Raw genomic sequence first — 23,539 nt, 5'->3', positions numbered from 1 at the left:
AGTATGTTGATATACTCGGCCTGGTTTCACAGAGAGCTGTCCCGAATATTCCTGCCAGACAGCACCCCACGCGAAGCAGCTGGCATGAATGGTGATGAACTCCCGACGGGCAGGGGTCACCCCTAATGGGACGCCCTTGACCAAAAAGACCCCGTTTCCCCAAAGCGCCAGAGCAAGCGTGCACCAGTGGGAGACCTTGAGCATCCAGTGATGGTGGCATCAGACCTCCAGGTGGAAACCGTTCAGCCCTGCTGAAGAGGGTGCAACAAAAGAAGCCTAACGGGAACAATGGTCGCCAAGGAAGTCACCATGCCCAAAAGCCAGATGAAGGCCACATACAGCCACCATCGGCCAACCAGGAACTCCAAGATGAGGCAGAGGGCGTTCTATTCTCGGCAGGATTACAGCCGAGTGACGAGTCCAGTAACACCCCGAACAAAGGCGAGAAGACATCCGCAAATTGACCCTGACACTCAAGCGAGCCACATGGGTGAGAAGGGCATATGTATTCTTGGCAGCCTGACGTGACAGCAGCCAGTTGTCCAGGTAGAGTTGAATTTCACGGAAAATGTAGACCACTCATAGGACCTTAATACCCATAATGATACTGATGCTTGATTCCATTACAGAACAAATTTAAAGGTACCCCTAGGTGTTTTGACTTTAGCTTGATTTAAAAGTTACAAATTGCAACAGGAATCAGATTGCTACAACAAGGGTGCAATGTTAAGGGTTTGTGCTTGCTTTTATCCCTGTGCCTGACTATATCAGGTGGAGTGGTGGGGATTTTCAAGACAACTCTGACCACTTCAACTATTTTCATTCATTCATCTTCCATACCGCCCATCCTCGTAGAGGGGTCAAGGGGGTTGCTGGAACTTATCCCAGCTGTCTTTGGGGAAAAGGCAGACTACACACACACACCAGTTAGCCGTAGGGCACACAGAGAGACAAACGACCATCCGCACTATCAATCATACCGCCACCACCGGGAATCGAAACCGCATCTGCCCGCACCAAAGTCAGCCGAGTGAACCTCTACAACATGGGTGGCCAACTCTGGGTCCTCAAGAGCCGCTATCTGGTCTGTTTTCCATATCTCCCTCCACCAACACACCTGAATCAAATTCAGTGGTACCTCGACATACGATCTTAATCCGTTCCGGGACTGAGATCGTATGTCGAGCTTTTCGTAACTCGAGCGGACGTTTCCCATTGAAATGAACTAAAAACTAATTAATTTGTTCCAACCCTCTGAAAAAACACCAAAAACAGGATATTGGATTGGAAAAAATGTTTTATTTATTCTAATTCACCATCTATTAACAAAGTAATACATAACTAGTCGTTTAATAGTAATAAAATGTGTTTAATAGAACTAAAATTAGACACATTTCGCGGAGGGTAGAGACAGCGACATACACGGAGGCAGAGGGGGGTGTTCGGGGGGACTTTATCCACAGCACTCGTAAACGAACAAACAAATTTAAATTAACTTGGATTAATATATACAGACACACTCAAACATACATTTAATGTAACTTTACACAAAACTGAATTCTAATTTTGTTTTAATTTTTTTACCTTCGTTTTGGGCAGGTTAGCTGTTTGCCACACCTCCACCCTCACGTTCGCTATCGATGGGCTGTTTGCTGTTGTATCCCCTTCAAAATATTCCGAAAATGATGCACACAAATGTCCTCACAATAGGATAACGCACGACCACTTGCCAACGAGAAGTAGTCTTGAATGAGCGATCGCGGGAGCTAACGGGCTAAGGAAGGAATAACAGGAAATGCAACAGCTGAGCTTACCCACGTATTGATTGCGGGTAATGAAGTTTTATTCTGAGAAAGGGTGCCATTGCCTATTGGTGTTGTGTGCACGAGTATACTCCATTACCCAGAAAGCCCTCTCTTTGCCCGCGCATGCGCGTTGTGCGTTTCCTGGTCGAAACTCGTCTGAATAAATCGTTCAGTGCTCGTAAATATCTGTTATACACGAAAGAGATGCGGCAAAAAAAACAGTGCGCTACAATGCTAAACAGCCTCTCATGTCATGGCCACCTGGCTTGGTCGCATCTCAAAATTTTGATCGTATCGCGGGCGAATTATTCGATCGAAATTTTCATCGTACCTCGAGCATGTCGTAGGTAGAGCTGATCGTAGGTCGAGGTACCATGGTAATCAGGATCGGTGTCAAGCTTCTGGACAGCTTGCTGATGAGTTGATCATCTGAGTTGGGCACCCCTGCTCTACAACACGAGGCGGCTCACTTTAACTTGAGAAAGACCTGTTATTTTTACCTTAGGGTTTCAGAGTACATGAGTTGGACTCATGGTGTGGTTCCTCTGACTGACATGAATCTCTCTCAGTGTGTTGATGTTGGTTTGTTTGGGCAATAAAGATGTTTTTAATCAATGGATGTTTTCTTAAATAATGTGACATTTGGGCAATGCGGCTTATTTTCAGCTATTGTTTTATAGTGTCGAATTGTTATTATTTGAAATTTGGGATTTGCACATTTCTGTCTACATGAGACGATATTCAGGTATTCTAACTATCATTTTAAACACTTCCAACATGGCTTTTCTGACTCCCTCCTGAGAATTCTGTTGAATTTACGTCGTGCAACCTTCTGGGACAGACATCCTCTCACTTCTCATTAGAGGCACAATGAGAGAAGGAAACACTGCAGCTAAACATAAAGTCACTCAGAGAAAGACTAAATGAAGGAAGCAAAACACAATGGAAACTGGTGCATGGGAGCACTGATTTCCTGTGTTTCCCACACAAAGGTGCACAATAATACACTGCCAAACATATGCACCATTAAGAAACATACTAAAGAATAAACAAATTTTACAAATAAAATTCTAACTGGTAAATAACATTTTCTTGACATTGAAATAGCAACAACAAGTTTGACCTTGGCTTTATCTTATCCAGTCAGACCTCATTTATTGATATGCACTTTTAAGCAGTGGTGTGCCGTCAGGGCCTTCAAGGCCTTCTCTGCTGGCCTATCTGAATCACAGACTGATGTTAATTATATTTTGTCCATGAATACTAATTAAATAATTCCAAATTGTCTGTTAGCTTCCTTTCATTGCTTTTCCCCATGGTTGCACTGCTTCCAGATGTGTGTTTTCATATTGAAGCATTTAACCAATCACATTTCAGCCATTATTTGTTGCCAGGGTCAGAAATCTGCCTCAAGGCCTTCACAATCAGTTCTGCGGGCTCTGCTGCATTAAACAAGCGTCGATAAGACTGTTGCTTTAACCAATTAGAATTCGATTTGGTGAGACCAAGGCCTTCTCGCAGGCGTAGGGATTGGGGCTCTCGAGTTGGCCACCCCTGTTTTACACATTTATTATATGTAGATTATATTAAAATATTAATACATTACAGTACAGTAATACCTTGAGATATGAGCTTAATGTGTTCCGGGACCGAGCTCGCATGCGATACGTCATCGCTTTCACCAACTATGAGCTGCACAAGCAAATATATTGCTGTGTTGATTTAATAGCGGTTTTGTCAACCCGTTATGGCTGAAGGAGAAGAAATTGATTTTTTTGCACATTTACTGTCAAAGCCATTTTCAAGACGGACTTTTCAAGAAAAAAAGCTGGACATCATTAAGTAAGGTCGGACAACTCCAAAGCAAGCAAGCCTGTCACAACAAGAAACAAACATTTTCAGCACTAAATCGAATAAAAACGCTTGCCAGAAATACGACAGGATAGGCCGACTTTCAGCATTAGCTTCGATGGCGATAGAAAAGGAGGAAAGAAAGGAGGATGGATATTGTGTACAGGTAAAAAGGATTTTTGGTGAGTAAAATATTGCTATATTCCTAAATAATATTTCAATTGTATGAGGTTATTATCGATTATTTTTATGTGTCACAGCTGTAGCTGCAGTAGAGGTTTTAAAGCCATGAAAGTTTTTGCTGAAGGCGTCACTAGAAAATGCACGGACCGCCACTGCTTTTAAAATATTTTTTGTGAGGTGAAGAGAAAACAACTTTTTCTGAGGATTAATGTGAACTGCTAATGTCATATTTTTAATTGGATATCCAACCCATGTTAACTGTGTGAATTGTGAAAATAAATTGGACGTCTGTCATGATCAATGGAAGCTAAAGATTTTATTTTGGGTTACTTCTTTCTCATTTTAGGGTCATTTTCTGTACTTTGTGAGACATTTGGCGTAACTTCCAGTTTTGGAGTTTAACTTTCAATTAGGTTGTGGGCATGCATTTTTCTGTTACTTCCATGATAACACGGGCTGCCATTGACAGCACTTAGACTCCCAATCCATTTTGACTTGGAAGGGGCAAGTGAACAAATATAACTACGGGCACAAGGGTGACCCAAGTGCAGTAAGTAGTGCAGTGTTTCCCAAACAGTCTGCCTTGACCGATGAGTCCACTGTGCCACAGGAAATGATCTGCCAAGAACTCAAATATTGCAATACCCTGAGAGCAAATCTTAATATTATGCGATTAAAAAATCAAAATATGACAAACATCATTGTACTATTACAAGATTCAATTCATAATATTATGAGATTGAAGTCATTTAGTTGCTTCTTTTTTGGTAATGAGAACCGGAAGTTGTTTGGTTTCGCAGGCTTCAACCTTTGGCGATGTAAAGTCTGTGTGAGCACAAAATTGCTTTAGTGTCATGTTAGGAGATTTAAGTAATATTAGACAAAAAAATGTTTTACATTACTTTTGGTGCTATAGGGTTGGTGTGAAAAAATTGCTTTTTAGTTTATTTTATTCCTGTTGATAAAACTTTGATCCTAAAAATTTGTATTGTTGATATAGGTGACAGTTTTAAATTAGAAGATTTTCAGTGTGCAAACGGTGTGCAGTGAGATTTTTGCAATGCAAAAAGTATGCCACATTTCAACATGGTTAGGAAACACAGCAGTCTTGCATGCGCTCCATCACACAAATCCCAAATCTCTAGTTTTAGAGTGCCATTCTCAAAATAAAAATGTGATTTTGTACAAACAAACTACAAAGTGCCTGTCTGGCGGAATACAATATTCCCTTGAAATTCGCACATAATGTAGACGAGACCAGATATCATCGCAATAATCGAAAAAACGCAAAGTAGGATCACCCCTATTATATCTACTATATTATATCTACCATACTTACATGTTTTCACGTCTATACAATGTCAATAACTGTATATATTAAACGTTACACAGTTATATGCATATATAAATACAGTAATACCTTGACATACGAGTGCTCCAACATACGAACATTTTGAGAAACGAGGAAAATTCCAAACAAATATTTGCCTTGAGATACGACACAAATTTGAGATAAGAGGATACGAGACAGCCTGGTGGCCGAGTGCGCGAGAGGCTGCTCATGATAACAGCGCACTGTCTTTCTCACCACATCTCCCTCCCGTAAAGATGTCTAAGAGCACTGGGCGTACAGGTTAAATTTTTTACGTGGTTTTTTTGCATTAATCAGTGCAGAGGGTGGCCCGGTGGCGCGAGTGGTTAGCGCGTCGCCCTCACAGCTCTGGGGTCTTGGGTTCAAATCCAGGTCACGTCCACCTGTGTGGAGTTTGCATATGCTACCCGGGCCTGCGTGGGTTTCCTCCGGGTACTCCAGTTTCATGGTAGGCTGATTGGACACTCTAAATGGCCCCTAGTTATGGGTGAGTGCATGGTTGTCTGTCTCCTTGTGCTCTGCGATCGGCTGGCCACCGATTCAGGGTGTCCCTCGCCTCTGGCCCTGAGTCAGCTGGAATAGCCTCCAGCACCCCCCGCGACCCTAATGAGGATGAAGCAGTTCAGAAAATAAGATGAGATAATCAGTGCAGAATTAAGGGGAAAAACAATGTGTCCTATGCAAGCCGGTGCAATTAGGGGTAGTGAGAAGAAAAAGCATATGATGACAATCGATATTAAGCACGAAACAATCAGAAAAAAAAGAGAGTGGTTTACGCGTGACTGAGCTGGCTCGAATACGAGATGATTCAGAGAGCCATAATAGGCCCACACATTAAAAACTACATTCTATACAAATACATAAAACTATATATTGGAATGCAGTGGCGGTCCGTGTCAGAATCAATCCTACCCTCAAAAACTATTTTTTGGCTAGAAAACCTCTACTGCAGCTACAGCTGCGACACATACAAATCATCAATAATAACCTCATACAATTGAAATATTATTAAGGAATATAGCCATATTTTACTCACCAAAAATCATTTTTACCTGTTCACAATATCCATCCTCCTTTCTTTCCTCCCTCTTTTCTATCGCCATCAAAGTTAATAATAATAATAATAATAATAATCGGACATAGGCCATGTCGTCATTACCACAACACAAAAAAGCCTACTTGTCATCACACGCAGAAACTGCGTGTGACGAAATTGATGGTGCTTCTCCATAAGCTACGTTTAATCGGCAAAAGACCTAAATAAGTGTAAGTTACGGACTTGTAATTTGTCATTCCGCTGTTGTGGATACAGGTCGCTTACCTCTCGATTACATACAGGTCGCTTACCTCTCGATTACCGCACACTGTCTGCCACTTACCTTCCTTCAAGTCAGCTAGGAGGCGGCAGATCACCAACCAAACATCTATTCATATGCCGCAGAAGGGAGTGTGTGTATGTTAGCGCGAGTTTAGATGTCTGATGGATGTGGGGAAAAAACTGTCCTTAAGCCTATTTGTCCGAGCTTTGTGGGACCTATAGCGTCTGCCAGAGGGCAGCAGCTGGAACAGATTGTGGCCAGGGTGGTAAGGGTCCCCTATGATGTGCTTGGCTCTGCTGAGGTAACGCGGGCTGGCAATGTCTTCAAGTGAGGGCAGAGAGCAGCCGACAATCCTCTGGGCAGTGTTAATCACTTTCTGCATGGCCTTTTTGTCTGCCGCCGTGCTTCCAGCGTACCACACTGTGATGCCGTACGCCAGGATGCTCTCTACAGTGGTTCTATAGAAGGTTCTCAGAAGATTGGAGCCCAAGTTGTTCTTCCTGAGCACCCTGAGGAAATGGAGTCGTGTCTGAGCCTTCTTCACCACTGCCGTGGTGTTAGTAGACCATGAGAGCTTGTCCGTGACGTGGACCCCCAGGAATTTAAAGGACTGGACCCTGTCTACACATACTCCATTTATGAGGAGTGGGGCCAGATCTGTGCCGTGTTTGCGAAAGTCCAAGATTATTTCTTTAGTTTTCGTGGTGTTCAGTGTGAGATTGTTCACCGAGCACCACGAAGACAAATTGTTGACCTCATCTCTGTAAGCCGACTCATCCCCTCCTGAGATGAGTCCGACCACAGTGGTGTCGTCAGCGAATTTGATGATGGCGTTAGACTGGTGGGTGGGTGCACAGTCGTAGGTGTACAGGGAGTACAGAAGAGGACTCAGTACACAGCCTTGAGGGGAGCCAGTGCTTAGTGTAATGGAGGAAGAGAGGTGGGGACCAAGTCTAACAGTCTGTGGGCGGTTGGTCAAGAAGTCCTTTATCCAGCAGCAGATTGAAGAGGATAGTCCAAGGTGGGAGAGTTTGTCAGTCAGAATGTCCGGTTTTATGGTATTGAAGGCTGAGCTGTAGTCAATGAAGAGCATCCTCACGTAGTTCCCAGGGTGTTCCAGATGGCTCAGTGCTGTATGAAGAGCAATGGCAATAGCATCATCAGTGGACCTGTTTGCCCTGTAAGCAAACTGGTGAGGGTCAATTGAGGGAGAGATTGTATTCCTGATATGGCGGGCTACCAACTTTTCAAAGCACTTCATGATCACAGGCGTGAGGGCAACAGGCCTATAATCATTCATGCTGCCAATGGTTGGCTTTTTGGGGACAGGGATGATGGTGGCAGATTTCAGACAAGATGGAATGATGGATAGTTGCAGGGAACAATTGAAAATATTTGTGAAGACTCCAGCCAGCTGGTCAGCACAGGCTTTGAGCACCTTCCCAGGTACTCCGTCAGGGCCCGCAGCCTTCCTGGTGTTCACAGACCGCATTACCAGTCTCACTTCCTGTTCCCGGAACGTCAGTGTATTGCTGCAGGGTGGTGGTGGGGGTGTTGAGACTGGGCCTGATGCTGAATGCTGAAAGTCGAGCCTGTCCTGTCGTATTTCTGGCATACGTTTTTATTCGATTTAGTGCTGAAAATGTTCGTTCCGGGTTGTGACAGGCTTGCTTGGTTCGGAGTTGTCCGACCTTTCTTAATGATGTGCAGCTTTTTCTTCTTGAAAAGTCCGTCTTGAAAATGGCTTTGACAGTAAATCTGCAAACAAATCCATTTCTTCTCCTCTTTCAGCCATTGCGGGTTGACGAAACCGCTATTAAATCAACACAACAATAGATTTGCTTGTGCAGCTCGCTCCAGATACAGTTTGGTAGCTCTGGCTAGTCCACTCTATCACTAGCCAATCATAGTTGGTGAAAGCGATGACGTATCCCTACCCATGTGAGAAGGCAATGACGTATCCATACGCCTGCAAGAAGGCCTTGGGGTCGCCAAATCAAATTCTGATTGGTGAAAGCAACAGTTTTATCGTTGGCATGAGGAAACACACAACCATGTACGCTCACACTCATACCCAGAGGCAATTTAGAATGTCCAACCAACCTACCATGCAGGTGATCAGAATGTGTGAGGAAACCAGACTACCCGGAGGAAACCCACGCAGGCCCGGGGAGAACATGTAAACTCCACACAGGTAGATGCCGCCATGGATCCGAACCCAGGACCCCAGGATCCGAACCCAGGAACCCAGGAAAGTGAACCTGATGCGCTAAGCACTCATCCGCTGGGCCGCCGACAATACTAATACATTGAGGATAATTGTTATTTTTCATGTGATTATATATAACTCAAATATATACCTAATTAATTCAGATTTGTGTCAAATAATTACAAAAAAATGACTTCACAAAAAAAAGAAATTAAAGGATTACAGTTTATCGGGCCAGCTGGCGCTACCAGTGAGGTATTATTATTTTATGTTAGGGTGTTGGCAACCCTAAATGGGAACATTCTTACCCCACACACTGGAAAGATAGTTGCGATATAGGGAACCAAAGGCAAAGCATTACTTGTCATATGTCGCAGTCGTCAGACCGCATTTGAACCTATCAGGGAGAAGTGAGATATTTGTATAATCTTCATTGAATTATTACAATTGTTAACACAGATTTTCCAGACATATCCTCAGTAGCGTACCTCAGGGTCATAGGGCGTTGCGGCATAAAATAACCACAATTCACGCAATAGTCCTTCTGTTGTTGCCATGGAAACCTCTGATGGTTAAGGCTATTCGCCTCATGCGTTTGCATGAATGGAACCCACCAATGCAGTTACATTACATGGTGTGCATCCACATGCTAAAATGCTCGAACAATGTATATTTGATGGCATCAAACTATAGCAATGACCAGGTTGATTTGTTTGCATAGTTAGTGACAGTATTTCTGTAATTTTTTATGTTCACCCCCCAAAATGTGCAAAAAGTTTTCCATATTTATTTCAGTATAAGCTTTTGAGATGCTGAAAGAACATAATTTACCCAAACCTTCCGTAGATCTGATTAACACCACCTAAATATCCATTGAGAACACATTTTAATAAAACATAAAATTATATCAGATCGCTTTAATATACCATAACGTATAAGATCTATCCAACAATTACATTTGCTTCAATCAACATCTTACTAAAAATGAATCATTATACATGAGCAATAGACAGCCAGCCCGTGTACTAGTCATGCAGGTGTGCATTCTTTCTGTGGGTGTGAGTTCAAACAACACTTTTTTACTGAGCTCATACGTCATAGTAATCCCCTTCTGACGCTCTGCAAAGGGCAAGACCTGAATCACTGTAATGGAATTGAGGGGTTTGTGTCTCTGTTTGTCTAGTTACTTAAATGTGAGCAACTCCTAAGACAACAAGACAGTTTCCGGGTAATCTTGACGAACGTAAACATTCCAGTCAGGGAATGTCCAATGCCAAGTGCTGTTTGATCATCATGTCACATATAAAAGAGCTGGAAACGTATCTAATCATCCCCATAACACAAGCCTTGCAGCAACAACACAGGCTTCACTTTGTGGTTTGGGATGGGCTTGGATCCAGCAGCGTACATAAAAAGTAGGTCTGTCCCTGACCTGAGATAACTCTGTTCTGCTTAGCCACTCTGTCTCCCTCTTCTGACAGCGCAAAAAGCAATCAAATATATGAAAACTTGTGATCTTTAACATTCATAATCTTTAAACCCCAATTAATTTGCAAATTCAATACAGTAACTGACAGATCTGAAATCAACAGCTAGCTACAAAAAACTGTATTGCATTAGTGTTACTCAAGCACAACCTTGTTTGAAAACTAACTGAGGTGTGCATGCATCATCGACTTCATGTACTACCGTATTTTCTCGCATATAGGCCGCACCCTTAAAATTGCCTTAAAATCATTGAATGTTACAATTTCTCTCATATAACACGCCCCCCGATTCAGAATTTTCACCTCCATATTCATGGGTTTAATAGAGAGAACAAATGTATTACTTTGAAGGGAGAATCTTAAGAAAAATCACCTGATGTGGTATTTCTGAGATACTGTCACGATCGTCTGCTGGATTGCACATTATTTGGATCATTATCATAAGGAAGTTAATATGGCTGTCTTTAAAAAAACAATTATTCAATTTGAAAAAAAGTCTATCTTGACGAGAACCTGATGCTTTTTGATGACAGAAATTACAATTTTCTTACCAGAAGTTTAATATGGTGTGGTGGCAGTGGCGGTCCATGAATTTCCTAGTGACGCCTTCAGCTATCGGAATCAGTCCAACCCTCAAAAATTATTTTCTGGCTATAAAACCTCTACTGCCGCTACAGCTGCGACACATAAAAAATCATCAATAATAACCTCATACAATTGAAATATTATTCAGGAATATAGCCATATTTTACTCACCAAAAATCCTTTTTAACTGTACACAATATCCATCCTCCTTTCTTTCTTCTTTCTTTTCTATCACCATCGAAGCTAATGCTGAAAGCTGAGCCTGTCCTGTCGTATTTCTGGCATATGTTTTTATTCAATTTAGTGCTGAAAATGTTTGTTCCCGGTTGTGACAGGCGTGCTTGCTTTGGAGTTGTCCGACCTTTCTTAATGATGTCCAGCTTTATTTTCTTGAAAAGTCCGTCTTGAAAATGGCTTTGACAGTAAAACTGCAAACAAATCCATTTCTTCTTCTCCTTCAGCCATTGTGGGTTGACAAAACCGCAATTAAATCAACACAACAATATATTTGCTTGTGCAGCTCGCTCCAGACACAGTTTGGTAGCTCTGGCTAGTCCACTCTATCACTAGCCAATCATAGTTGGTGAAAGCGATGACGTATCCATACACCTGCGAGAAGGCAATGACGTATCCCTACGCCTGCGAGAAGGCCTTGGTGTCACCAAATCGAATGAGCACCCCTACATACGAGCATTACGAGATACGAGTAAAATTTCGTGCAAATAATTATCTCTAGATACGAGAAAAAATTCAACATACGAGAAAGCCAGGGGCCCAAGACATGAGAGGCTGTTTATCATTGTAGCGCACTGTCTTTTTTACCCCATCTCTTTCGTGTATAACAGATATCTACGAGCACTGGGCAGAGCGTTGCATTTTTCCATGTTTTTTTCCCGTCACTCAGCGCGAATGCCGGAGTGATCGCTACTACGAGGTATATATTACTTCTCGTTGGCTGCTCATAAGATCATCAGGCTGCGCAACTCCTCGTGTGATATCTCTGGTCGCAACTCACTCTTTGCAATGTCTCTGGTCGCAACTACCTCTTTGTAATGTACACTGGGCGGAGCATTGCATTTTTTGGTGTGTCCGCCCCCCCCCCCCCCTTAGCCTGTTAGCTCTTGTTAGCGAAGAAAAGGAGCTCTCGCGATCGCTCATTTAAGCCTACTTCTCATTGCCAAGTGGTCGAGCGTTGTCCTATTGTGAGGACATTTGTGTGCATCATTTTCGAAATATTTTGAAGGGAATACAACAGCAAACAGCCCTTCGATGGTGAACGTGAGGGTGGAGGCGGGGCAAACAGCCAGCCCGGCCAGGAGAAGGTATAAAAATGTAAAAAAAAAAAAAAAATACAAAAATACAAATCGAATTCTGATTGGTTAAAGCAACAGTCTTATCGACGCTTGTTTAATGCAGCAGAGCCTGCAGAACTGATTGTGAAGGCCTTGAGGCAGATTTCTGACCCTGGCAACAAATAATGGCTGAAATGTGATTGGTTAGATGCTTCAATATGAAAACACACATCTGGAAGCAGTGCAACCATGGGGAAAAGCAATGAAAGGAAGCTAACAGACAATTTGGAATCATTTAATAAGTATTAATGGACAAAATATAATATAATCAGTCTGTGGTTCAGATATTTCTTAGGCCAGCAGAGAAGGCCTTGAAGGCCCTGACGGCACACCACTGTGTGGCGGTCATATTGCTTCTAATTCCGAAATATCTTGATGATCTTTCAATTGAAAGTCCTCCGTATCTTCCCAAGGGAGCTTGATGTGAACCACACTTTCAGAAGTCGATGTTTCACAAAACAATTAAAAGTCCTCCAGATCCCAAGGGAGCTCGATGTTTCGGTGTGAACAATAGTTTTGAGAAGTCCAGCTGCAGAGGGGAGTGACCTTCACGTTGTTTAGGTTCACTCAGGAGCAAGCATTACACGGTTGCAAGCAGATGTATTAAAATGACTTTTTTAATGTTAATAACCCTAAGTAAAGCAAAGCGTTCATTGCAAGCAAATATATAATAATGTAAGGTTAATAACCCTAAGTAAAGCAAAGCGTTCTTCATTGCCAGCAAATATATAATAATGTAAGATTAATAACCCTAACATCAAGGATGATATTTTAATGATCGACCGTAAGACCTTCGATCAGCCTTAAACAACAATTGGGATGTCATGGTATCAAGGCTACTCGGGTCTGGCCAGTCAGAGCACGTTTAACTACGGTAAGATGGCGGCGCCCTGAATGAGCAATGGCATGCACAAGTACAAACACATGTATCAAGGCTACTCGCGTCTGGCCAGTCAGAGCACGTTTAGCTACGGTAAGATGGCGGCGCCCTGAATGAGCAATGGCAGGCACAAGTAAGTGAGTTTTTTCAAGTTTTATGCAAGATACGGTTTATTTTTTCTTGAATTTCATTCATAGACGTCAAAATAAATGGTGTTTAGCGTTTTATCTGTTTATCTTTTCTCTATTTTGAAATAAATGACCGTATCGGCAGCATTGTCTTGCGTTGTGGCGTTTCGTGTTTGTCACTTTGCAGTTTTGTGCATGTCAAGTCTAATTTGTGCGCATATAAGCCGTACCCTTGATTCAGTCATCATTTTTTATACGGTTTATATGCGAGAAAATACGGTAGCTCCTTCCTGGCAGCACATAAACTCACATAATACTCTATGGCTGCATGTACATGTATTTCATCTGAGGACTGATTGAAGCAATATGACATAAATATTTTCTGGAAGCGTACCTGTGTGTGAGATGTTAATGCGTCAGCCCCACAGTTCTCAGATCTCGGGTCGAGGGTTCGATCCCAGGTCCAGACCTGCCATTGAAGACTTGCGTGGGATTTCTCTGTGTACTCTGGTTTTCTCCAACATCGAAAAAAAACGTAAGGTAAGCTGGTAGAATGCTCTAAATTGCCCCTAGATATGAGCGTGAACACGAAAGGTTGTTTGTTTCCACATGATCTTCGATTGGTGGTCCACCAATTCAGGTCCCCCGCCAAGTGCACGTAGTTAGCTGGGATAGGTGCCAGCACCTCCCGTGCACCTTGTGAGGAGAGGCAGTATAGAAAATGAATAAATGAATGTTTTCTATTTTACTTTGAGCTCAAGCATTATTAGTCATAATGTATTTTTTTTTTATTACAAAATTAAATTCAAAGGTCTTCACACAAGGCTGAGTCCAACATTTGCAATTTTTAACCATTGGACTAGCTGACAGGGGGGGGGGGGGGGGGGGGGGTGAAACTATTCCACAAAGGGCCGCAGTGGGTGCGAGTTTTCATTCCAACACATAGGGAGGGCATCTTTTCACCAATCTGGTGTCCTACAAGTGCAATCAGTGGATTGCAGTCAGGTGCTTCTTGTTTTCTGCAGAAATCTCATTGGTTAATCTGTCTGTGCTGGATCGGTTGGAACAAAAACCTGCACCCACAGCGGCCCTTTGTAATTTGTGAATAATTTATTAGCTGCTTGTATAGGAATGGAAGAACGGGGAGTCCCTTGTAAGTACGTGTGACTCATCACAGAGGTAAGGTGGGGCAATCCCCTACCGGGGGCTGCTTTTTTCCTATTTCATTGGCATGTCACTTGATTTAGAACAGGGGTATTCACACATTTTTGCTCCAAGATCAACTTTTCAAGGAGTTAACCTTCGACAATCTACCTTTTTTACAGGCATTGACAAAGCTCAGCAATTATTGATGTTGATATACCTCACATTAGACTCTGTCAACATGTATGGAAACGGCAAGGAACGGGAGTAAAAATCCACTCTCAATTCATGCTAAAGCTTACTGTGGACATGCTAAATTCAAAAGAGCCTTGCTAAGGAAACGGACAGAGGGGAGGGATCAAAATGTTATTGTCGTGTGATCTACCAATGGTTCCTGGGCGATCTACCGATAATTCCTCGGCAATCTACCGGTAGATCGTGATCTACGTAATGGGCACCCCTGATCTAGAAGGCACAGTGACTGTGTGGTTATCACATACAGGCTTCTTGTGTGGATGTGCATTTTATTCCCGTCTGCGAGGGTTTTCTCCGGGTTTCCTCCCACATCCTCAAAACATGCATGGTAAGCTGATTGAACACTCATAATTGTCCGTAATATGAGTGTGTGCTTTATGTTTTAACATTGAAAACCATAATTCATTCCAACCATTTTAAGTCCTCAGTACTACCCCCCAAAAAACTTTAAAAATGATTAAAGTATACCAATTTTGCATGAAATACGAAAAAGCATAAGAACATTATTTATTGAGCCATTCAAATTAACAAGATATGCAATTACATTTTCCATCAAGGTGGATGGGCGAGTGCGTAAATGAGGTTTGACAGCTGGGTAAACACATGTACACACACACGTGAACACAGGCATTCGTCGCCAAGCTGGTCAATAGCAAGACTCAACACTTTGGTAACAGCATGCCGCTTTTTTCACTCGCACTGGAAGTAACAGCCTGAAAATGACGACAAGCAAGGAATATAGCTGTACTAAAAACCAGTGGCGGGCCGTCAGGGCCTTCAAGGCCTTCTCTGCTGGCCTAAGAAATATCTGAATCATATTATATTTTGTCCATCAATACTTATTATTCCAAATGGTCTGTTAGCTTCCTTTCATTGCTTTCCCCCCTGGTTGCACTGCTTCCAGATGTGTGTTTTCATATTGAAGCATTTAACCAATCACATTTCAGCCATTATTTGTTGCCAGATCTGCCTCAAAGCCTTCAAAATCAGTTCTGCGGGGTCTGCTGCATTAAACAAGACTGTTGCTTTTAACCAATCAGATTTCGAATTGGCAACCCCACAATGATTTTTCATAGGCGTTGGCATTTTGCTGGCTGGGACATATCATTGCTTTCACAAACTATGATTGGCTAGTAGGCGGGCCAAAGCAGCCAGAGATCGCAAACGCCACCCACAATGGCCGACAGCGGCAAAAACAAATGGATTCTGTTGCAGATTTCTCTCACAAAGCTATTTTCCAGACGGACTTTTCCAGAAAAAAATGGACATCATTAAGAAAGGCCGGTCAACTCCAAAGCTAGCAAGCCTGTTACAGCCAGGGAAATGGTGTGTGCGGCACTTTCAGTGCGCTAACTTAGCTGCACAACCAAATAGAATATTGTTGTTTTGATTTAAAGCCATTTTCAAAACGGACTATGCCAGAAATATGACAGGACAGGCTCAACTTTCATCATTAGCTTCGATGGCGATAGGAAAGAAGGAAGAAAGAAAGGAGGATGGATATTGTGTACAGTTAAAAAGGATTTTTGGTGAGTAAAATATGGCTATATTCCTAAATAATATTTCAATTGTGGGCCCGGTTCTCATATCTGAAAAGCTCCAGTGTTTGTATTTAATCACTAAATGCTGCTAGGATGTGGATTTTATCCCAGTTTAATTTTTGCCATTTCGCCATTGACGTCCATCGCTGTCTTCTCCCTAGGAAATCACCCCCCTGGCCTGGTTGTAATGTCTCAAAAGCTCCAGTATTTGTATTCAGTCAATAAATGCTGCTAGGAAGTGGATTTGACCTAATTTTAGTGCATTTTTTTGTCATTTCACGTATGGACGTATCGACGTTCATCGCTGTCTTTTTACCGGGGAAATGATACTCCGGGCCCGGTTCTGATGTCTAAAAAGCTCCAGTATTTGTATTTAATCAATAAATCCTGTTTTCGGCTGGATTTTACCCCATTTTCGGGCAATGTTTGCCCGTACGCCATTGACGTTTATCGCTGTCTTTTCCCGGGAAAATCGCCCCCCTGGCCTGGTTTTAATGTGTGAAAAGCTCCAGTATTTGTATTTAATCATGAAATGCTGCTAGGAAGTGGATTTTACCCCATTTTTGTGCATTTTATTGATTATTTTTTTATGTGTCGCAGCTCTAGCTGCAGTAGCGGTTTTATAGCCATAATATAGTTTTTGAGGGTTGGATTGATACGTTGAAGGCGCTACGAGAAAATGCACCGACCGCCACTGCGAAAAACTATAGTAAAAGTAAATTTCAGGAACCAATGTGTTAGAACTCTGTGATGAACGAGGTTTGAAGACACATGAATTAGGAAATTTGCCATGGTTCTGGAAAAAGATGAAAAGTGTGAGGGAAAGTGGCTTTTGGTCGGAGTGTGGCGCTTAAAATGTGACATTATTGTATACAGTATTGTATGGAGTTCTTACCTTTGAGACAGATGGTAGCAGTAAACGCCGGAGGAGAGAGACTTGACTACACTTTTGTAACACTAAGTAACATAACATAAACTTTAAATATAACTTAAATGAACTTTGCTTACTATACACACACTTAAAAATGGATGTAACGTTGTGCTATAACCAGGGCAAAGGTGTTAATGTATTCCGCCGTGGCTTTCGAGTCGGAACTAGCTGCTCCCCCTTGCCTTACATTCGAGTGTATCCCCAGTTTGTTTTTCAAAGTTATCGAACCAACCACGACTCCCTTTGCAGGATTCGGCTGGCGTCAAAGTATCACCTTTCTTAGCTGCTTGCTTTAATTTCAAGTCCCCGCAGAGTCCGCTAACTGTTTCTTCTTTATCCATATTAAAAGAAGCCCCTCCAGCTCGTCATGAATATCACTGCGCACCTTGAAAAGGACCACCTAGCGACCGCATCGTATGCTCGTATGTCAAATTTGTCTCCTATGTCAGGGCAAAAATTTGATCTGAATTTTCCTCATATATATATATATATATATATAATAGCTATATATAATATATATAGATATATAATATATAGCTATAGATATACTAGATTGCCCGAACCGCCTACACAAGGATCGAATATCGTGATTAATGTAGACCAGGCATGGCCGCGGTAATCGAAAAATCGCGAATAGGGTCACCCCTATCATGAGTACCTTTTTTCAGTGCTGCTAGCAAGGGTGGCTTCCGGTTATGAGTTTCAGCATGGATTTTCACATTTTTATGAACTTTAGAAAAATCGAGTGAAGACTACTGCTTTAATAAATGAATCGATGGCGGATTATTTTTCTGGTTTATATTATACAATCAAACACAAAACCAAAATGGAGACACTGTGATCTTTATAAATATTACTCGTTTAATTATGTTGCGGTTCACAACATTTTTGTGGGTTTGATTGAACAGCATCAGCTATTTTGTTGCATTGCAAAACCTTATCTCGTCCGCGGCCAATTTCTTTCGGTCTGCAGTGGTGAGTAAGAATGTCACAAGTGCCAATGGGTGTGAAATACCTTCATTCCCCATGAGATTTGCTGCATGCTGAAATCTTTACTTAGCTGGGATATATGCACAAATGTAAGCTCACGTGAGCAGGAAGCTTGAATGACAGATGATGCAATCCTATAAAGCGGTTGCATGAGCCAATCACACATAGGAGCCTGTTGCATCACAAGTCACCATGAAATAGCCTGTTCATGAAATTATAGTACTACACACGTATCTAGTCAGACACAATTGTACTCAATAATAAAATTCATCGCATGTGATGTAGTTATTGGCAGGAACTCGTGGAAACGTGATTCGCCGAGGGAGCCATAAAAGCTTCCCCCCAACAGAATGCGTTAAGGACGTGTCTGTGGACACGTCAGGTCAACGTGGCGCCGATCCAAGTTTTTTTTAATCTTAATAAACAAGGAAACCGCTCATTTCGGCTGGACATTTCTTGGTGTAACCCGAATTTCGACCTCATAGCAAGCGTAAAAGACCGGAGTTCTAACTGGCTATCATTTACACAGCTATGTTTTACTCGATCTAAGGTGTCTGCCTGCACGGATACACTTTTTTTTTTTTTTTGGGGGGGGGGGGGGGGGGGGGGGGGGAGGGGGTCTCAAATGAAAGCCAACCCGTCCTATTGAATGGCCTACCCAAACCTCATTTCCCCCTCATGACTGTCTTGAGCTTCCCAAACGGGATGTTAAAAGTTGAATGAATGGGGAGCTGCAAACAAAGGAGCCTCTTTCATCGGCACACAGAAAAACCCACGTTATCACTCAAACTGATTAAATGAATAAATCTGGACAAAATAGACCTCGTTAAAACCTAATGGTGCAAATTAAGTAAAATTGTGCCTTAAAAAAAGTTTTTTTTTTTTTACACAGATGTCGTTGGCGATTTTGAAGTAAGCAAAGTTGTTTAAGTGCGGCATCCTGGTGTGTCTTTGATTGCAACTTCAGAGACTAGTGTCGTCACTCGTCTATAATACGTGCAAGTACGGAGTGTTCCAAAATAAATATTGACGCGATTGTTGTATTCAAATGAGCTGCCGGCCGCCGGACGTGGACGGGCCAATCAGAACCCGGGCTATCAGTACACCTTCTTTTCTGAAATCATTCATAACGCCGATGCGTCAAACACACATACACGAGCCAGCTATAAATAGGGCTGCGCGCAACGCACTCTTCGACATTTTCCCCAAAATCAAAGGAAACCCTCAACCGAGCAAGATACCGTGGGAAAACCACCGCGTTACTTTTCAATATTCACACTATCTTGCTACAATTTTAGATTATTGGACTGTGGTGTATAGGCATAAATATGCGTTTTGGTGGATTTGACATGAAACACGTCATGGTGGCAGCGGTGTGCTCCCTACTAGCAACAGGGACGCTGGGGTCCCCTGTGGTGGTGCCAGAACCGATCCGATGTTCCTCGTGTACTCCGGAGAGGCTGAGCCAGTGTCCGCCGGTGGATCCCGGGTGCGCTGAGGTGCTGCGGGAGCCCGGCTGTGGATGCTGTCCCGCCTGCGCCCTCACAGCGGACGAGCTGTGCGGCATCTACACGGCCCCGTGCGGCTCCGGACTAAGGTGCGCCCCGAAACCGGGGGACCCCCGACCGCTGCACTCTCTCACTCGAGGACAAGCTGTGTGCACGGAAAGCTCCGAGCCGAAACCGACACCGGAGCCTCGGAGTCAGACACAAGGTAGGCCTTTTTTTCCTCCCTCCCCCAGACACATGATCTAGTCATTCATCTACCCCGATTACTAATAAGATTAGTGTTGCAACCTGTGCTTTTTAATTATTATAATTGTTTACTCCATCCATCCCACGTCACGTAAATTCAACGTCCTTTCTCCAGATCAGGGAGAGCAAGAAGCTGAGCTGGAGAATATGGCCGTGGTCTCGGACCCCAGCTTCTCTTACTACCTTCCCGGCCAGAGCAAGCCGTACGACCCGAGGGTGGCAGCCGACACCCAGGAGAGCATGAAGGCCAAACTCGTTGCCATCCGCAAGAAATTAGTCGAGCAGGTGATTTTTAACACTCGACGCGTTCTGGAATACTACCACTGTGAATTGAATAGAATATATGTTGCTCAAAGTTTAGACATGGCAAAGGCACGATTACTATATAGCATACGCCACTAGGTGGAGCACGCACACTGGTTGATAAGTAAATGCAGTGTTTGTAGTATCTATCACAAGGGTGTCAGACTCGGCTTGGTTCGCGGGCCGCTCAAACGTCAACTTGATTTCACGTGGGCCGGACCATTTTAGATTCAATATTTAGATTTTTTAAATATAAATGGATTAAAAGAACTGGATTAAAAGCCCTGGATATTCAGTTTTTTATAGATCTAAAACAATGTTTATTTTAGCTTTTTTTAAATATATTTCTTAGATTTTACAAAATTATTTTTGAACTAAAAACACAGAAAAAATGATTAAAAAAATTACAATTATTGATTTAAAAGGGGGAAAATCAGGAAATTTAATATACATCTATACTCTTCATTTTAATTTGATCCTAAAACAGAAAGTCGACACTGATGATTTACTTTCCCAGGCCACACAAAATGATGCGGCGGGCCAGATTTGGCCCCTGGGCCTGCATTTTGACACATATGATCTATCAGATGATATTCGCTCAAATACAAAAATGCTTTGATTTAACCCTCTCGTTGCCCACTTGTTCCACACAGGGGCCTTGTCATATTGAGCTGCAAAGAGCCTTGGAGAAGATTGCCAAATCCCAACAGAAATTAGGAGACAAACTGACCAGATTCTACCTCCCCAACTGTGATAAACACGGGCTTTACAAAGCTAAGCAGGTTGGTCAGAGTAATTTGTGGTATAAGAATGACCACATCACCCTGCATCTTTTGGGCATCCTTCATGTTAAAGATTAAACACAGTTCCACTTGTTCTATTTTTCGATTGACCTTTTGACCAGTTTATAATATTTAGAGTGCTGCAGGTGAATGTTGAAAAACAGTACTGCTTCCATCTGAGAACTATTTCTAATATTTTGCCTGTCTAAAAAGTTGTTTAAATGATCAACATGTTATCAACTTGGTGTTCCCGCTATTTGCGTGTTGAATAGTAGTCATCATTGGATTTTACGTAGCACTTAACCTCACAAGGGTTGGGGGATGCTGGAGCCTATACCAGCCAACCACGGGAACAAGGCAGGGGACACCCTGAATTGGTGGTCAGACAATCAATCGCAGGGCGTGAGGAGATGGACAACCAGCATTGTAGAAGATGAGTGGGGGGAAAAAAATAAAACTTCTCTTTTCTTTTCAGTGCGAATCCTCTCTGGATAATCAAAGGGGACGGTGCTGGTGTGTGAACTCATGGAATGGCAAGAAGATTTTAGGCTCCACCGATCTGCCAGCTGATTCCGAGTGCTCTTAAAAGAGAAGCGCATCTTCCAAAGAAAAAGAAGCAAGCCACTAATTTTTCCATTTTGATAGCTGTTAATTTATTGACCCGGTCCTTGGTGGTGTTTTAATCAGGTACACTGTCATTCTGGGACTGCTATCACCCCATTCCTTCTCAAACACCTTTCCCAAAGAGAAGAGGAAAATAATCTATTTTTTACTTTTCTGAATGGAGATTTAAATATTGATTAATTTGCTTTAGACTTTATTTATTTCAGTTGAGTTGAATTTTGCTGTTTTGTGTAATTATTATTGATATTTATGACATTTTTGTGTCAGTTATTTTTTCATGAGTGTTTTATGTGCATATATTTATATCGGCCCTGACTAGCTCCATTGGTGAGTTGAGCTCGCTCTTCCGTTTAGTGGTCTGGTCTTGGTTTGTGACAAACCAAGCTAGAATGAAAGCACTGAGTGTTCAAATGTCATTTATTATTGTTTTTCTCCTCTCACTCCCTCTCTTCTCTCTCTCTCTCACACTCTACCTCTCTGTCTCTCTCTCCCTCCCTCTCACTTTCTCTCATTCTCTCTCTCTCGCTCTCTCTCACACACACACACACACTCTCTCTATCTCGCTCTATCCCTCACTGTCCTTCCTCTCTCTGTTTCACTTTGCTGTCATGTAAATGTCAGTCATTCATTATTTTATGTGAATCACCATCAGCTGTTTTGAGTGACTAAATGTGACTAAAATGTCTGATTTCAATCATTACAAAGTCTCAGAAAACCTTTCCCCACAGTCCAATGTGGTGCAGATCGTATGACAGGTTGGTGTCTAGTAAATGCACCTCCACTCAGACGGGTATTTCAACATTTGCCTACCTCTAGTATTTGTGTCCTCTCTCAATTGTGTTTATGTGTCCATCAACAAAATGTGTTATTCTACCTTCTATGTTGCTGTTCTCTCTATTTAAGAACACATGACCACATTAAGAAGTCCCACAGTTTAACCATATTGTGGTTCACAAGTGGCGCCTCTGTTCTGATCTACATGCTGCTGTTGGAGAGTATTGTTTATATCTATTCCAAAGAGACTAACTGCTCGCTCACTTTTGTAATTGAGATGTAATGTAAGAAAAGGTGATATATTTAATAAAAACATTACTTAACCCCAGTTTCTATATTGAGTGTATTTGTAAGAATGTTATTAGGGGAATTTCAAGTGGAGGTCCTCATCTAACTTTAGACAGTTTGCCAAGGACGCTCAGCTGTGCACTACCTTTTGACCTGCTCTGTTTGCTCTAGTCGGGGCAGAGGAATTTTCTACAACCTCTTTTGCCCACTGCCAGCCTGCCTGGCACCAACAGATTTATTTTTAAACTTAAAAAATTGAAACCTACCTTTATGCTTATTGACACGTTCTGACACTTTGGGTTGCCTGATAGCATTCAGAGAAAATGCCAGCAGGATCCCAGATGCCGAGTAAAATTTTCCTATAAAATAGTGAAAATTACATGGAGACGAGCAAATATTGACATCTTAAAATGTGCTCACTTTTTGTTCAAAACCAAACAAACAAACAAAATGCTATTTAAATTTTAAATGAAAATAATTCCTTGGATAAGGTAGGTGAGGTGAGGTCATGTTGCTCTGCTCGCAACTTCCTTCAGTTTAAAATAAAACTCAGAAGAATTAACCTGAAATTAAAACTGTTCTTTAGATATCCTTTACATGGCAAGCTGGCAAAAAAGTGAAATGTCTAAAGCTGTCTTTGAGGCAAGTTGGCAGCATGATCAGTAGTGACTTGCTGATTAAATCATTAGACCTAAAGGCAGTAATGGTAATGAACAACAGAATAAATTGCGTATTACAAATAGTTCATTAAGTAGTGATTTCATTCCCCAACATTCAATGAGTTATTAGAGTGGGCTGTGTTTGAGTCGCTGACATGTTCATGAGGAATATTCATGAGTTTGTATCAGCGGATTTTAGAAAAAGAATAAGCATTTACGTGAAGTGGCCAGGAAATTATATCAATAAAAAAGACACACTTACAATTATTAGGGAGAAAATAGTTTAGAAAATGTTTTATTCATTTTCCTCCCTATGTTCTTCAC

General features: G+C 42.1%; 2 protein-coding genes across 2 annotated transcripts in view; both read left to right on the top strand.

The window, feature by feature from the left end:
* Positions 1-13,972, top strand: part of adcy1a (adenylate cyclase 1a) — a 151,915-nt gene extending 137,943 nt beyond the window's left edge. The window contains exon 20 of the mRNA XM_077594570.1: positions 13,600-13,972. Coding sequence (XP_077450696.1) covers positions 13,600-13,650 — 51 coding nt within the window. The 3' untranslated portion in view covers positions 13,651-13,972. The remainder of the gene's footprint in view (positions 1-13,599) is intronic.
* Positions 13,973-19,179: 5,207 nt separating this feature from the next.
* Positions 19,180-22,596, top strand: igfbp1a (insulin-like growth factor binding protein 1a). Its single transcript, XM_077594726.1, has 4 exons — positions 19,180-19,744; positions 19,901-20,070; positions 20,742-20,870; positions 21,346-22,596. The coding sequence occupies exons 1-4, from the start codon at positions 19,360-19,362 to the stop codon at positions 21,454-21,456; spliced, it is 795 nt and encodes a 264-aa protein (XP_077450852.1). The 5' UTR covers positions 19,180-19,359; the 3' UTR covers positions 21,457-22,596.
* The last annotated feature ends 943 nt before the right edge of the window (positions 22,597-23,539 follow it).

The sequence above is a fragment of the Stigmatopora argus genome, chromosome 24 (assembly GCF_051989625.1).
Source record: "Stigmatopora argus isolate UIUO_Sarg chromosome 24, RoL_Sarg_1.0, whole genome shotgun sequence".
NCBI lineage: Eukaryota > Metazoa > Chordata > Actinopteri > Syngnathiformes > Syngnathidae > Stigmatopora > Stigmatopora argus.
The sequence above is the reverse complement of the archived record's forward strand: the minus strand, read 5'-3'. Positions and strand labels throughout refer to the sequence as shown.

What these genes read in the sequence shown, in the direction of transcription:
- igfbp1a (XM_077594726.1), top strand. Translation starts at nt 19,360, where the DNA reads ATGCGTTTTGGTGGATTTGACATGAAACACGTCATGGTGGCAGCGGTG. An exon ending in GCAAGAAATTAGTCGAGCAG is followed by an intron (nt 20,071 to 20,741) that starts GTGATTTTTAAC and finishes TGTTCCACACAG; the next exon opens with GGGCCTTGTCATATTGAGCT. An exon ending in GGCTTTACAAAGCTAAGCAG is followed by an intron (nt 20,871 to 21,345) that starts GTTGGTCAGAGT and finishes TTTTCTTTTCAG; the next exon opens with TGCGAATCCTCTCTGGATAA.